General features: G+C 43.5%; 1 protein-coding gene across 2 annotated transcripts in view; it reads right to left on the bottom strand.

Moving 5' to 3' along the window:
• Nucleotides 1–16,833, bottom strand: part of LOC109878184 (nck-associated protein 5) — a 166,569-nt gene that overhangs the window by 106,341 nt on the left and 43,395 nt on the right. For both annotated transcript variants that reach the window (XM_020470417.2, XM_020470418.2), the window contains exon 3: nucleotides 6,616–6,689. In XM_020470417.2, the coding sequence (XP_020326006.1) occupies nucleotides 6,616–6,689 (74 nt within the window). The remainder of the gene's footprint in view (nucleotides 1–6,615; nucleotides 6,690–16,833) is intronic.

Below are 16,833 nucleotides of genomic sequence, written 5' to 3'. Positions count from 1 at the left end.
CTTGCATGCTCAAACCAATAGTGCGAAATAGGTATTATGTGAACAATAGGTAAGTAAAGAAATAAAACAACAGTTTAAAGACAGGCTACATGCAGTAGCGAGGCTATAAAAGTAGCGAGGCTACATACAGACACCGGTTAGTCAGGCTGCTTGAGGTAGTGTGTACATGTAGATACGGTTAAAGTGACTATGCATATATGATGAACAGAGAGTAGCAGTAGCGTAAAAAGAGGGGTTGGCGGGTGGCGGGACACAATGCAGATAGCCCGGTTAGCCATTGACCTCGGTCATGCAAGAATTGAACACAAGCACACAAACACACTTATCGTCCGTAACAGGATGCTTTCCAAACCCTAAATAGATGACCACTTAGCTTATGCTTGACCTTGAGCACATCATAAAGAGAAATGCATGGCCCTCAAGGACGCTACTGTGGTACCGTGTGGACTGAATGGTGGGGGTGGCTAGTGGATAAAGGACCGGCATAACACCTCAGTCACTAGCCTAAGTGCTTTCCTTCTCCACTGTACAATGGCACAGAGATATAACGGCAGGTTAAGACGACACGCCCTTCAGAATGTATTAGCGAAACTCTTCATTAACCCCTTCCTCTCATAAGCGCCATAAATCTGATGCGTGTTTTTAGCCAGGCCTGGCCATACGGATAAATCACGGGAGACCCACGGGGCTCTTACAGTTAGCCTACAGTTAAGCTTCGGGCTTAAACCAGACCGAACACTGCGTTCAATTGGGATCACGGGTGAATGCAGCGTTCCGTTTGGCTTCACCAGGATATCTTTCAGTAGCCACAGACGTAAACAGCACTGGACCAGACTGGGTTGGTGTTAGTGGTTGGAGATCCGTATAATGTACTGTGGCAGTCATGGCCGACTTGTGTTATGGGCCAACAACAGTGTCAGGCTTGAACTAATTGGCCGAAGTGTTTTCGTCATCTGGTCTGTTTATATGAGTTCATCTTCAGTTAATAGATTGTACAGTGCAGTATTGACCAAGAAGATGCACAGCTCTCCACGGTACTCTGATTAAAGACGAAGCAGCTAAGCTAAGGCTAAGCTAAGACTAAGCTTAGACTAAGCTCAAGTTAGCTTTATGCTAAAAACAGATGGAACATACAGGCTAAAAGCACATGCTGCATATTTCCCCAAGCATTGTTCAGTTCTCTGTTTAGAATTTACCCTTGAGTAGCTCAAAGTACGCTATTTTCATCAGGGCACACTTGTAAGAGCTTGAAATAACAACCACTGATTACTAAAATAAACATATTTCACCGAATCTAATCAAATCCCAAAATGTATTTGATGGGAGTTTTCTGAGGGAAAAAGAGGGGGGGGGGATCTCTCTGCAAAACATTTCTATAGAAAACCAATAGATTAATTTATCTCCAACTATGGTGGGGGAACTGACCTCTAATCAATGCATTAGGCTAAGTCTCTCACTCACAGGAGGGAACATAAATACACAATTGACCTTATTAGGTCTCTGGTGGGGGCTTAGCATTATCAAATGAAAGCATTAGACTGGTCAACTTATCCAATTACAGTTGTCAAATGCATGGCCTTCACCCAAGTGAGATGGCTGCAGAACAGAGCCTTGGGGAGCGAAGTTGCATTGTGGGCCATAACCAAGGGAAGGCTCGGCCACACAGGATACTTCCACACAGGATTACATAGCCTTTCATCTACCGAGACCGGCGGCAGCGGCGGTATAGGAACAGAAGGATCTTTGAGGTCGAGACATGCCTTGTAGTAACATCAGTGAGCCGCACAGCTACAGTCACAAGCCGTTAACATCAGTGGAGGAAAAGCCTCCTCCGTTAGCCTGCTATCATCATCGTGGATGAACACACACGAACATAAACATGAACACACGTGCCCACACACAAACGGGATCTCTTTCAATGAAAGTGCCCCTCAGTCTGCGCCCAAAATGGAACTCGGATAAAGATGTATTTAATCATATACTCAACTACGAACTGTTTTTGATGATCATAGCGCGGCCTTAAGGGTCTCATACTGAGACGCTGCAATTTCATGAAGGGAGGGATTATTGCCCAAATAAATTAGAGGGAATTCAGAAGGAAAATAAGTCCAATTACTATGGATGAAATCCCATTTTCGAGCTAAACTGGTAAATGAACACTGCTCTGGTGGCTATAATTCCCCATCTAAGCATAATCCAGTACTTGTGAGTAGTGGCAATGTCCTGATCAGGCAAGGACACACACAGACAAATGAAGGACAGCTATGGGAATACAATATACATTTCTTCCAAGTGGCTGAACGTTAGAGGACGATAAAGAGTTGCTTTTTACTACTTTTAGACCCAAAGAGAAATACATCCAAACAAAGATATTTCAAAATGGACAGATAATCTATCAACACCTACTGCCAGACCTCCCACTTCACTCAAATTTGGAGGGATAATTCCTCTCTAAAGATGATAAATAGTTTATTGATCAGCAGATGTCCTGGCTAATGTCCATTCAGGAGGGGTTGCAGATGCACGACTTGCCGGTCCTCATAGCCTAAGAGACTTTCCTCCATAGATCGCCAGCAGTGTGCCCATTCTCCCCTGCTCCCCAGCCTAACCCCTGCTACCCTGAGCAGGCCCCCTGCCTGCCTGCCCTCTCTGAGTCCTCCAAGGTGTGGAGGGGTCACAGACAAACAAAGACACACACCATCTGCTAAGGGTAAGGCCAGGTGAGACCAGCTTTGGCCACTTGGCTGATCAATGGACAGAGTTCTACATAAACTGTAGAACACAGACACCCAAAGGAAAGTCAATTGAGATTTAGTATGCAGTGAAAAAACCTTTCATTACATAAGATAAGACCACAGGCAATCCCAACCATACACGCAGACACATGGACAGAGTGCAAGAAGGAGGGGATGAAGGGAAAAAAAGAGGAACTGGCAGAAAGAGGGAACAAAAACTAAATCTGCATTGTTTTAATCCAAGGTCAAGGAAGATTATATATTTCTGTTCCCTCGACACAGCAGCTTTTCAGACAGGGCACGTGACCTTCCACCTGGCCAGTCATGCTTTTTAGTGTCCTAAAGCAGCATCCATATGTCCTCATCCAAATCACGCCTGCCCCCATTCAATAGCTCACTGTCTAAACAGAGAGAAAGCTGTCACTCACTTCACTTTCACCACATTCCCTCTCTATTTACATGTAGAGATAGATGTACATGACATAGACTTAATATTGTTGTTTGGCCAAATACATCTACTGTGAATCTATCTTTTTGGCCAATCATTTCCACATACAATCAACCTTTACCTGATACGATCAGAGAGAATCAGATATAACCGCAACAACCATAAGGAAAGCTTATATGATGCATCATGACATGTCTCGTCTTGTTTGGAGGTTTTCAATCTGATGTTGACACAGGGCTGTGGAGCTTTTGTTTGTGTTTGTCATGGACGTCATCAGAGTTAATGAAATAATGAGCGATGCCGCGACAGTACCCCACTGTGTTTTTGTTCTGTGCTCCCGCGGCCAGTGATGCTGTGTGTGTGTGTGTGTGTGTGTGTGTGTGTGTGTGTGTGTGTGTGTGTGTGTGTGTGTGTGTGTGTGTGTGTGTGTGTGTGTGTGTGTGTGTGTGTGGTGGAAGGGAGTGGATACAAGGAGGACTATTTTATGGAACAGATGGGTTTGACATACGATGAGAACACTGGCAAAAACTGTTTTTGGAGAGAGCTTTCTTGTATTCGTTGGCAGACATTATCATATCTTTTAAAGTGTTTGATTTGTAATCTGTTTTTAGCCTGTAATTACAATACATAACAATAGCGAAACTGTGGTGTAGATGTTGGGGGGATAGAACAGTAGAAGGGTGTCCGGGGCTCCTCCCCCGGAATTTATTTTGACATTTTAAAACGCATTTCCTGCTTCCTGGTATTTTGAGGGGTATATGGAGGAGTATATGTAGGGGTATTTTGAGGGGCATATGGAGGGGTATTTTGAGGGGTAAATGGAGGGGTAATCTGAAAACACAGTATAAATGGAATAGAGCATCAAATCATATCACAGTTTATTGGTCGTGTACACAGTTTAGCAGATGTTGTAGAGGGTGCAGCGAAATGCTTGTGTTACTAGCTCCTAACAATGTAGGAAAAAACATCAAACAAAGGGCATTTACAATAAAGTATGGCACGCAATATTGAAATCAGGTACAATGTCCTACATCTGTGTAATACTACTCTATAATGTGATAGACTGTATAAATATAATTTTGCATTGGGCCTATAGGACACAGAAATAACAAGCCCTGAAGTGGAATCCAATTCGTTCTCTCTCCAGCTTCTTGATGGATTGATTGCCTTAATTTTCCCAGGAAGAAAATGAGGAATATAATGTAAGTCCTCTCGATAAAGTAGCCGTAAGACACAGTATAATAAAGGGAAGGAGGCGTGCCTGTCTTTATCAGTCCTGAGTTTCTGCTTTAGCCCAACAAAAGAATGTATGGAGTCATTTATCACTGTCACTAACAATGTCGAGCAACATCCGAGGAACAGCGGCACAATCCTTAGGATCTGGCCTGTCAGGTCTGTCAGCGTAGCTGTCTACTCCAAGGAGGTTTATTACCATGAATTTGAATATTGTAATTATATGTACAGTTGAAGTCGGAAGTTTACAAACACTTAGGTTGGAGTCATTAAAACTCCTTTTTCAACCACTCCACAAATTTCTTATTAATTAACAAACTATACTTTTGGATGTATTTCAAGGCCTACCTTGAAACTCAGTGCCTCTTTGCTTGACATCATTGGAAAATCAAAAGAAATCAGCCAAGACCTCAGAAAATACAGCTCAGGAAGGAGACGCGTTCTGTCTCCTAGAGATGAACATACTTTGGTGTGAAAAGTGCAAATCAATCCCAGAACAACAGAAAAGGACCTTGTGAAGATGCTGGAGGAAACAGTTACAAAAGTATCTATGTCCACAGTAAAACGTGTCCTATATCAACATAACCTGAAAGGCTGAAAATGATGTGGATATATTGAAGCAACATCTCAAGACATCAGTCAGGAAGTTAAAGCTTGGTCGCAAATGGTCTTCCAAATGGAGTTTCAATGACCCCAAGCATACTTCCAAAGTTGTGGCTTAAAGACAACAAAGTCAAGGTATTGGAGTGGCCATCACAAAGCCCTGACCTCAATCCTATAGAACATTTGTGGGCAGAACTGAAAAAGTGTGTGTGAGCAAGGAGGCCTACAAACCTGACTCAGTTGCACCAGCTCTGTCAGGAGGAATGGGCCAAAATTCACCCAACTTATTGTGGGAAGCTTGTGGAAGGCTACCTGAAATGTTTGACCCAAGTTAAACAATTTAAAGGCAATGCTACCAAATACTAATTGAGTGTATGTAAACATCTGACCCACTGGGAATGTGATGAAATAAATAAAAGCTGAAATAAATCATTCTCTCTACTATTATTCTGACATTTCACATTCTTAAAATAAATTGGGGATCCTAACTGACATAAGACAGGGATTTTTTATTAGAATTAAATGTCAGGAATTGTGAAAAACTGAGTTTAAATGTATTTGGCTAAGGTGTATGTAAACTTCCGATTTCAACTGTATGTTACTTTTAAGTTTTAATTTGTAGGTAAGTGATTATTCATATGAGCTACTGGAAGAAAAATGTTGAGTAGATAAAAATTATCATTATCTAATTAGAATATCATTCAGTTTCACTTACAGAAAAAATGTACGCATACACACAACTTAAAAATCCACAACTTAAAAATCATCTTAAAAATAAACAATGATCACTAAAACCATAGCTATTGCCCCCACTGTCATTCCAGGTCTAAGCAAGTTAATGGATTCCAAACAGCCCCTAGTGAGAAGACCCCAGCCGTTCTCATGGGCCAGACCACACAATAACAACCAGGCCCCTCTAAACTGTCATTAGGTCACTTTCCTGGTCAAAAGAGGAAGGGTCTCCTCTTCTAAAGTGGTGTGAGTGAGACTGTGGACAAGACAATCATTCCTTTACACACCACTTCCTTACCCTTCTATTGAAAATCGGCCTGCCGTAGCAAAGGCCCTGGTCAGCGGTCAACCTCTAACCCCCACCATCCACCCAGGGTCCACTCAGAGGCCCCTCTCCCAGGCCTCCCTGCTCGCTCAAGGGGAAAATTGTTGCTGGATGGGGAGAAAATAGCTCTTTTGACATGGAGAGTTATAGGATAATGGGGGTGAAGTTTGAAAAATGGTCTCCTTTTTCTTTGGGCGGTGTGACATTCAAGGGTCTAAGGATAGGTTTGAGGGCCAAGGTCATGAGTTTGGCCTCTCCGCATCCACATTGTCTCCATGAGAAATGTCCCCAGCCAACCCCAAAACTGAAATGGACTGAACGTACATCTTTGTCTTTCCTCACCTTTAGCAACCATGTCCTCACCACCACTTCACAATAGCATTCTCTCACCAAGACTGCACACAAATCATTGTGTCAGCTTCCCAAACTTAACAACATTGTGCGGCTGGTTCTCATTGAGAATAGATTGCCTTCAGCTGTTAATATTTATTGGCAACTAGCAGCAGCTGTCAAAACGCAGATCGAGGATCCTCCCTTACCTTCGGACATTCCTCCGCTCTTCTTCCAGCTGTTTGAGTAGCTCCTCGATGCACTTGTTGGCGTCCATGTACCCCTGTAAACAACAGATGGAGATGAGTGTCAAAGATGGATTCCATGTGCAAATATGGATGAAAAACATCAGTAATATCAAGAACAGCCCAACAATCCTGCCACTGTCTTTATTATTAGGAAGTTCAGGGGTCGGTTTCCCAGACTAAGCCTAAGACTAAGTAAAAAATTTAAAAAACTCTCTCAATGGAGATTCTATTGTGTTTATCAACAGCAGTGGTCGCCCCCCCCCCCCCCCAAAAAAAAAGGACACAAGACCATACAGAAGCCTACACGGAGTATGAAAAAACAGACCAAAGCCATAGTGCGTAGTGTGTATTTTTCCAGCCGGTGCCTTGTTTCCAAACACTCCTCTTCCAAGTGTGAAGAGGAACACTGAGGCAGAACTGGACTGTGTTTCAAAGAAGGTGTGATTCATTCATACTCTTTTTGGGGTGTTCATTTTCAGGGAGTTAGGGAAGAGTGTAACTCCAGAAGCACCGCTGGGGAACTTCGCCTGGCTGACCCTGAGTGCAGGCGGCCAGCTGTGTAGTGTCAAGAGGGAATACCTTCACACACACATACTCCACACACACACACTCCCAAAGTGTGCTATTGAATTACAGCATGGCCCAAATGAGCAGAGACCCGGGAACAGTATGGAAAAACAGATGTTCAGCTTATTTGACACTTTGCCCTAATGATGTGCTCATCTATGCCATGCCTGTCTAGTGAGTATAAGACATTATTGTGGAAGAACTAGGCCACCTAGCCATAATATTCCACCCAGCTGTTCTTTGGAGAAGCCGATAGTGACTGTGTCAGTGGTTGGCTACATACGAACATCCAATAGCGACTTATTTATCCTTCGGTAGTGATTGTGGCTAGCTTGAATTAATTATTGGTATTGGTGACGCCTCTCTTGGGTGAAGCGTTATCTCACGGCCACAGATGCCCCCTCCATTGATTTTTAGACCTCCGTCGTGTGCTGTTCACGTATAATTGAATCATGGGGAATTCCTCTGAGAGATGACCCAGCTTAGTATCGTTTAGACTCGTCCCATGAGCATATTTTTCATGCTGGAGACACTGTGTGTATCTAGAACACATAATATATGATGGTACAGACAGTATTCATTATACGGTATAGCCTACATTGTGGAACACTCTAATGTTCTTTCTTAAGCTGAAAATAGAGAGAAACCCTTATTGTCGGAAGAGCTTTCTTCTCAGAAGGCAACCGTATGGCTGGCACCAGGGCAATTATCACACTTCAGGACTGACCTGAGGCCAGCCACTGCAGGTGCCCACCGTCTCCAGTATGCCCCCGTGCCAACTGAAGATGGCACAAGCCCAAACCTCCAGCCAAAGTCGCCAGTCAAGGGCATACTAGGTGACCAATGATCATCAAGGGCACGGACAGAGGCCAGAAGAACATGGCGATGGCCAGGTGATGATGTGTTTTGTCATTCATAAGAAGGGATATCCAAATAACCTGATGAAATCATCTTATTTTTCACTTTCTTCAACATTTGCTGTTAAACGCACCTACATGTACTTCCTTGTCCTCATATCTGAACTGAATAATTTAAAGTGTTGGTGCTGTTTATCAGTGGTGTCCCCAAGGCCATCTGGAAGCCATAAGGTGCCACTACACCCAGCAGAGATGCCAGTCACACTAAACCCACTGAGTGCCATTAGGACCAAATTAAGTTGCCAGAGGCCTCCCGAGTGACGCAGCGGTCTAAGGCACTTCAGTGCTTGAAGCGTCACTACAGTTCCGGGTTTGATCCCAGGCTCTGTCGCATCCGGCTGCGACCGGGAGACCCATGAGGCGACGGAGGGGGAGGGTTTGGCCGGCCTGGGATGTCCTTGTCCCATCGCACTCTAGCGACTCCTGTGGCGGGCCGGGCTCAGTGCACGCTGACACGGTCACCAGTTGTACGGTGTTTCCTCCAACACATTGGTGCGGCTGGCTTCCGGGTTAAGCAACTCGGGGGTGTCTTACAGTATCAGAGGGATAGGATAGGAACATGGGAGAATCATCTGAGTAGAGTCCAAAGTTTACGTGCAGGCTTAGTTAACAAAAGTAGCTAAACATCAACTATAGTGCATCTAGCTCTATAAACTTAGAACGGAAAGAAGTTGTCAGACAGAGGAATTGTCAGGAGAAAATATCTGTTGTTAGAGACCACTAGCCACATAGTCTCACAGATCCAAATCCCAACTTGAGATCCCTAGTGATTTAAGCAAAAGTCCACGTTAAAGCAGATCTCAAGTTAGGATTCAACCCGGTAATGATTTTCCCTGTCTCTCAGGGAGATCTACCCATCACCAGAGTGCCATGTCACCAAAAGATTTACACCCTATATCAAACGTTAAGCGCGGCTAGCTAAGTGAGGCGGCAGGGTAGCCTAGTGGTTAGAGCGTTGGACTAGTAACCGAAAGATTGCAAGTTCAAATCCCCGAGCTGACAAGGTACAAATCTGTCGTTCTGCTCCTGAACAGGCAGTTAACCCAATGTTCCTAGGCCGTCATTGAAAATAAGAATTTGTTCTTAACTGACTTGCCTAGTTAAATTTTAAAAAAAGTCTCTGTTGTCATTGCGGAAACCTCTACTAATGATAGGGTTCTGGCGTACTCCTCCTCATATGTGAAGGCATGCAAAGAATGTGCAATGGTCTGTCGTAATGTCAAATGGAGGGTATTTAAACCGAAGATTGAAGGCCTGACTCGTATATGTTATGCGGAGCACGCTGCCATGTATTACATTACGTCTTTGGTGGGGCATTACTCCTGACATTTTTACTGTGTGCGAAAGCTGCAGGGTTCCCACGGGCGCCAGCGCCTACATTGGGAGAGAGAAAATTATGGACCTTTGCCTCAAACTTTATCGAACGCATATTTCGCAAAGTACACTTGGAGTGCGATACAGACCAAAGAATTCATTGAGGTGGTTGAAGTGTCTAAATAGCACTAAAGCTCATAAGGACCGAATATCACCTTTACAGAAAACATCGCTAAATCGTTGGGAGGTTGTAAAAACCGTGCCCGGTGCGGCCTGCAAACTCCTCAAACTCCTCCGCAGCAGTGACCAGACTATACCTTCTCTATCTATACAACCCTCTAGTCAACAGTCTTGTGAGGCTCATTCGCGACGATCCCATGGATACCAAATCCTACATGGCAAGAAACCAAAGGAAGTTGTTTATAGACGGTCTAAAAGTCATACAAGCTCACGAACAGGCGATAAAATGTCTCAGAGTAAGTTAGCGATGATGGGGATCGATTGTGAACTGGCTTATCCAATGCAAATATCTGCAAATGTTGCTTATTTCACCATATACAGTCCTGTCCTCTGGTTCTCTTTGTAGGATGGACACAAGACAAAAAATGAACCAGCATCCAAATTCTGAATCCAATTTCAACTTCACTGTAGGAGTCAAGGGGAGAAACAGAGCACTGGGATTTGTTGAGCTGGAGTTGGCTGGCGTAGGCATACACTTACATACTGTAGTTTCCTTTGTGCGTTTGTTCATGTTTCTGGTCTATGGCAGCCTATGGCAGCCAACCCTCAGTTCCTGTTTACTCTGTATGTGAGAGGGGTTGATAAGAAGGCTAGAGCTGTTGAGAGAGAGGGCTTCCCCCACTGGGCATGCTGTGAGGCCCATATCCTGCAGTCCTCCAACCGATCATGTGCCTCCTAATCTTTAGGACATTTTAAAATGAGCTTTGTCCCCCACTGCTACGGCACTCGGAAACTCGGCCAAAAAAGCTTTGCTTTACGCCAGACACACATGCTCACGTGCACGTATGCGCACCCACGCGGCAAATGTGTTTAAAATAAATGGTCCAAGAATTTCAGTAATAAAACATTAGATTCATTATTCATCCATGAGAGCGTCTCTCCCTCCCTCTCTCCCTCTCGGCTCTCTCTCTGGCAGATCCACACATACTGAAAGGCTGTAATGGATGGGATCATATCCCTGTCAACATACGAGTTCCTTTAGGTCTTGGCTGAGAAAAACCCAAACGCAGATACAGCCCTGACCCAGTTGCAGTATAGGGTCAGTATGTGATTCAGGCTTCCTTTAAAGTCCTACCTATCTATAATGTGATTTCCTCCCAACCTCACCTCAGCAGGGCTGTAGATCTGAGACCCAGGCAGCAGGCGAGTGAGAGAGATAAGAAAGCTTGAAGCTGCCTAGTGGCCTCTGGGAGTGAGACCTGTCAGACCAGTCAAAGCCAAGGTCAGAATCTATCTCAACCCCAACCGCCAGCCCCCTCCTCTCTGGCCATAAGGCAGGCCGAGACCCGATGACATGGCAGAGTGGTCTAGGGACCCACTTTAGCCAACTGGAAATCTGCTCTGTGTGAGGCATTCGAGGGGAGATGGAATGTGGAATTCCCGACTGGCTTATGGCAGTCAAAGGTTATGCCTATAGAACATAACACTTCTTTCTGAGGAAATGTTTATGGCTACTTGGGAATGAATGATATTACAAACTTTCCTGGGTGTCGACACGTTAGAGCTCATATGGCTGAGAAGACTACCTCTCGCGCACCTCACGACTATGACAGCCCTCTGCGCTAAAGCCTAGGCACTGACCCGGAGAGCGAACGCAAGTCTTTATGTCTCAGGCAAAGTTAGGCATCAGACGGGCGGTTACACAGATATTGAAACTGCTCATTTGTATCCGTCCTCAGCCCTGGCTTGAATCAATTAATGTTATCAGCGGCTTATCTGTAGCACAGCACTGATGATCTTTCCCTCGGAGTCATTATTCAGGTCAAAATGACTTCATGTCACCATATCAATCCTGCCCATCAAACTCCCACCTCCCAAGACTGTGATAGATTAGATAATAACAGCCTGATGAAGGCTATGTTATCAAGGGGTTACTATGGTGATTACATGTGATTTGCTATGAGAAGCCATGGAGAGCTGAGTGATCTGGTTTGTAGGCCTTGGCGTCAGAAACCAATACGCCACCAGTATGAAGCCAAATGCTTTCTTCAGATTGCAGCAGTTGTTACTAGAGTAACAATAATAATACATTACATTTGTAGAGCTCTTTTCATTTGCAGACATAACTCACAAAGTACTTCACACTGAGAGCAACCATTCAAATAAAAAAGCTTTAATAAAAGGGATAAAAACAATCGGAGAGTAACATACAATTCTATACACTCTAACCCCATATCTAAAAACTACAGAAAACATGCTGGTTTCAAACGCCATCAGTGTAAAAGATGGAACAGGCTAAACCAGGTAGACAAAGCCTCCAATGCTAAATTCATCCCTTGCATACCACATGCAAACGGGGACAGATTTGGGAATATGGATTACCTGATGACACAAAGGAAGCCTGTTCATCCTCTAGGGTGGGTTTCAGTTATCTGATGTCCTCTTACAGCACCTTGCCTGTCCTAGTCCCAGCGCACGCACGCACACACACACACACACACACACGCACACACACACACACAAACACACCAGACGGACATCAACACCTCCCCGGGCCGTCAGGAATCCGAATCTGTCAGATTATCTTTCCAAACATTAAGATATATTCAACACTTAAATAGCCCCTGTCTCCTTTCTCCTCCTTCCAACGCTCAGTTGGCTAGTCAAAGAGTGGGTCATTCATTCCTGTGCAGTATGTGGCGGAACAGTAGCCAAGCCTGTTCCTCAAGCAAATCATACTCAAGAAAACTGAAAAATGGAATAAATCCAACCTGACATTCCCACTCCATAACACCCCATAGTACAACCTGTGTAGAGACGAAGCATATGCAACTACTACTGTATGTCATTTGGGAACTAAACATAGAGCCTCTGTTTGACAGTATCTCAGAAAACATGTGTGGAGGGTAGAGCACCTAAAGAACGGGTCTATTAGAAATTCAAATATTTATTTTGACATTTTTAATATATGTTCAATTCATATTAAAAAGTTATATAAAGGCAGGTAGTGAAATATGAAAATACACACTGAATTCATAAGCCATATTGATGTTTAGGACCATGCCATTCATTTCAAAAGGGTCTATTTTTCTAAATTTTCACCTAACTGATGTGTCCAAAGTAAACTGCCTGTTGCTCAGGCCCTGAAGCCAGGATATGCATATAATTGGTACCATTGGAAAGACAACACTATGAAGTCTGTAGAATTGTTAAAACAATGTAAGAGACTATAACACAATAGATATGGTAGGAGAAAATCCAAAGAAAAAACAACCAGAAAAAACAACAAATTTGAGAGCCCATGCTCTTCCAATGGAACGTATAGGAAAATCATTCAATCTTGCTCCCAGTATGCAATTCCTATGGCTAGTATGCAATTCCTATGTCAGTAGTCGTTGTTCAAGGTTTCAGGCTTGTTTCTTCCAATACGAGGAAGAATAATGAGTTTTAGTACTGGGACACAGACTTGGAAATTTGTGTATGCGTGTGTGACGAAGAGGACACACACCTGCTAATATCGTTTTCCTATTGAACATACTTTTTTCCGTATGAAATATTATAGTTTAATTACATTTTAGGGTATCTGAGGATTATATAGAAACGTATTTTGACTTGCTTTAACCAGTTGGATTTAGGGGGCGCTATTTTAATTTTTGGATGAAATTGAAAATGATATTTTGTCACGAAAAGATGCTTGACTATGCATATAATTGACAGCTTTGGAAAGAAGACACTCTGACGTTTCCAAAGCTGCAAATATATTGTCTGTGAGTGCCACAGAACTGATGTTACAGGCGAAACCCAGATAAAAATCCAACCAGGAAGTGCCGCATTTTTTGAAACCGCCTCATGCCAATGACTCCTTATATGGCTGTGAATGAGCTACGAATGAGCTTACGTTTTCCACGTTCTTTTTAGGCATTTCCCTTGAAGAATGGCTGTAAGGGACCATATATGGCATGTGGTCACATGGTGTCTCCCGCAGAAAACCTTGCGTAAAATACTGAGGTAGCCATTTTTCCAATCGCTTCTTATGAGAAACCAACTGCCTCGACGGATATATTATCGAATATATTTGTTAAAAATACCTTGAGGATGGATCCTAAACAACGTTTGCCGTGTTTCTGTCGATATTATGTAGCTAATTTTGAAAGAAGTTTGGCGTTATAGTTGTAGCATTTTTCGGTCGATTTCTCAGCCAAGCATGGTGAAGAAACGTGAGCTTTTTCGCCTACAAAAATAATATTTTTGGAAAAAAGGAACATTTGCCATCTAACTGGGAGTCTCCTGAGTGAAAGCATCTGAAGATCTTCAAAGGTAAAGGATTTCATTTGGTTGCTTTTCTTATTTTCGTGAAAATGTTGCCTGCTGCCAGCAGAGCCTAGCATAGCATTATGCCATGATAAACTTACACAAGTGCTTGTCTAGCGTTGGCTGTAAAAATCTGAGATGACAGTGTTGTTAACAAAAGGCTAAGCTTGTGTTTGAATATATTTATTTCATTTCATTTGCGATTTTCATGAATAGGAAAAGTTTCTAGGGGTATTTATGTCCGTTGCGTTATGCTAATGCATTTGAGGCTATGATCACGCTCCCGGATACGGGTCTGCTCATCGCAACTGGTTAACTAAGTTTAGCGGTAGCTTTTTAGATTCCTTTCTCTGCATGTTGAACGAGTGTATTACTCAAATCAATGGTGTCAACTAAACAGACTTTTTGGGATATAAAGACGGATTTTATCTAACAAAACGACACTACATGTTGTAGCTAGGATCCTTTGGATGACAAATCAGAGGAAGATTTTCAAAAAAGTAAGTGAATATTTAATGGCTATTTGTGAATTTATGAAACCTGTGCCGGTGGAAAAATATTTTTAATGTGAGGCGCAGTCCTAAAAGAAGCCTACTGTAAATCGGACAGTGCAGTTAGATAACAAGAATTTAGGCTTTTAACCGATATACGACTTGTATGTACCTAAATGTTTAATATCCAGAATTTTTAAGATTATTTATTGGAATTGCGGGCCCTCCAGCTTCACCAGAAGTTGTCCCGCTAGCGGGATGCCTAGCCTAATTAAAGGAGTCCGACAGATCTGTGGCCTGACTTTACAGGCTGAGGATTGCCAGAGAAATAGAGATGATAGAGAGACGGAGAAATAGAGAGATAGAGAAGGAGAGTGAAAGAAAGAAACACACAGTGAGGATAAGCAGAGTTTGTGAGTACCAGGTAAGTGAGAGGAGAGAGAGAGAGAGAGAGTGTGAGAGTGAGTGAGTGAGTGAGTGAGTGAGTGAGTGAGTGAGTGAGTGAGTGAGTGAGTGAGTGAGTGAGTGAGTGAGTGAGTGAGTGAGTGAGAGAGAGAGAGAGAGAGAGAGAGAGAGAGAGAGAGAGAGAGAGAGAGAACCAGATGTTGATCCACCGGAGGGAATCTCAGCTTCTGTTTGTGCAGGCTTTGACAGGCAGGCACCACACCTAGCCTAGCCATGCACAATTGGCTCTGCCAACATATTAACGAGAGCCGCAGCGATCAGGTGGCCTGGCTACCCCTTAGCTTCATGGGAAATTAGACACATTAGGCACATTCAGCAAGCGATATTCACTTTCAGTCAGTGTTCGCTTTGCTCAAACAGCAGCCATTCACTCTATATTGCCTCTCACCTTATTGAAGCTGCACATACTGTATATGCGTATCATTGTGTATTGTGTATCGGTTAAATTCACACCTTGTCAATGAAGGGTTTGTCGTTCTGGCTCACTGTTTTGGCCAGTGAACGGTGCTGAAAGCGCTAGAAAGGTCTAAGCCGGCTAGGCTAGTGTTATCCCCGAGTGAGTCGGCTTAGTGAGATATTTTTGTTCTCACCCAGAAAACTTAACAACAACAAGGAATCCTCCCCAGACACATGAAGTTAGTGACTTGTTTTATGTCCGCCTCACCAAGCCTGACACCAGTAAAACAGCAAACTGCAAGCCAACGCTTATTATAGTCTTCGCTGCCGACGTTCTGGGAGCAACGAATGGAGAGAAGCCAGACTTCAGAACACATTCACGGTATAACAAATGAGCACAGTGAAATATAGCTAACGTCTCGTCAACGCAAATTCCCGACCCCCGAGAGTATGTTTTGTTAGATATATTTTTCTCCATACATATAAATATATATTTCTCCACCATTTGACCTGTCTTGCGTATTATCAATGTAATAAGCCCCACAGCCTCAGGTTTATTACAGTATATTTTCTCTGTTTAATCTGCTGTGTGATTTATTGATTAGGCTGGTTGTGTCTCATATGACACCCTATTCCCTATAGAGTGCACTACTTTTGAACAGGTTCCTGGTCAAAAGTAGTGCCATAGGGTGCCATATAGATCTGGTCAAAAGTAGTGCATTCTATAGGGAATAGGGTGCCATTTTGGATGCACACGCTCTCTCTAGGTTGACCCATGTGTTAGGCAGATGTCGAGGCAGGCAGGCAAAACATTCCTCGGAAAAGCTGGAGCTGGAAGGTTAGGATCTGCTTCTGCCTGATTTCCAAATCTCTTCTCCCACTGGAATGGTCCTGAATGCCAGGGAGATTCCCTGTTGCCGGGGAGCAGGGAGCAGGAATGCTGAAGCCTGACAGAATGGTAATGTGACAACGGGAACACTGTTTGTTTGCACCACTGTCATTCCCCCTGCCGCCTCTCATCCTCATCACAAGCCATATTTCCATTTTAAGTGACAGTGATAGACAACAGATAGGTTTCCTATTTTGCCGGGGGATGTGTGTGTGTGTGTGTGTGTGTATGTGTGCCTGCCTGTGTAGTGTGTATAAAGGTCTTTTGAAACAGCAACGAGAAGTGTGAGCAATGATTGGTTGTCGTAACTTTTGACCTCCCTCGGGTCTTAGATTGCTTTCATGCAGATACGGTGCAGAGGGCGATTTCCTGTCATATATTACAGTAGGGAGGAAAAGGTGTATCTGAACATAATGTTATGCCTACAGCATATAGCCTTCAGCCTTCAAACCGCAATGTCCAATATTCCACAGCAAAACAGAACATCAAATTGATACTGTATGTATCAGCGAGCTTTGCACTCTAACCTAAAAGTGTTAACATACTATGTTAGTGTTAATCTTGTGATGCAGATAGACACCGTATGAGGATGAAGTAAACCAACCTCCGTTACTATATGTGCAGCGTCCATGGAAGTCCCTGGAAGTCC

Source organism: Oncorhynchus kisutch, linkage group LG16 (assembly GCF_002021735.2).
Source record: "Oncorhynchus kisutch isolate 150728-3 linkage group LG16, Okis_V2, whole genome shotgun sequence".
NCBI lineage: Eukaryota > Metazoa > Chordata > Actinopteri > Salmoniformes > Salmonidae > Oncorhynchus > Oncorhynchus kisutch.
This window is presented reverse-complemented; position numbering and strand designations above follow the sequence as displayed.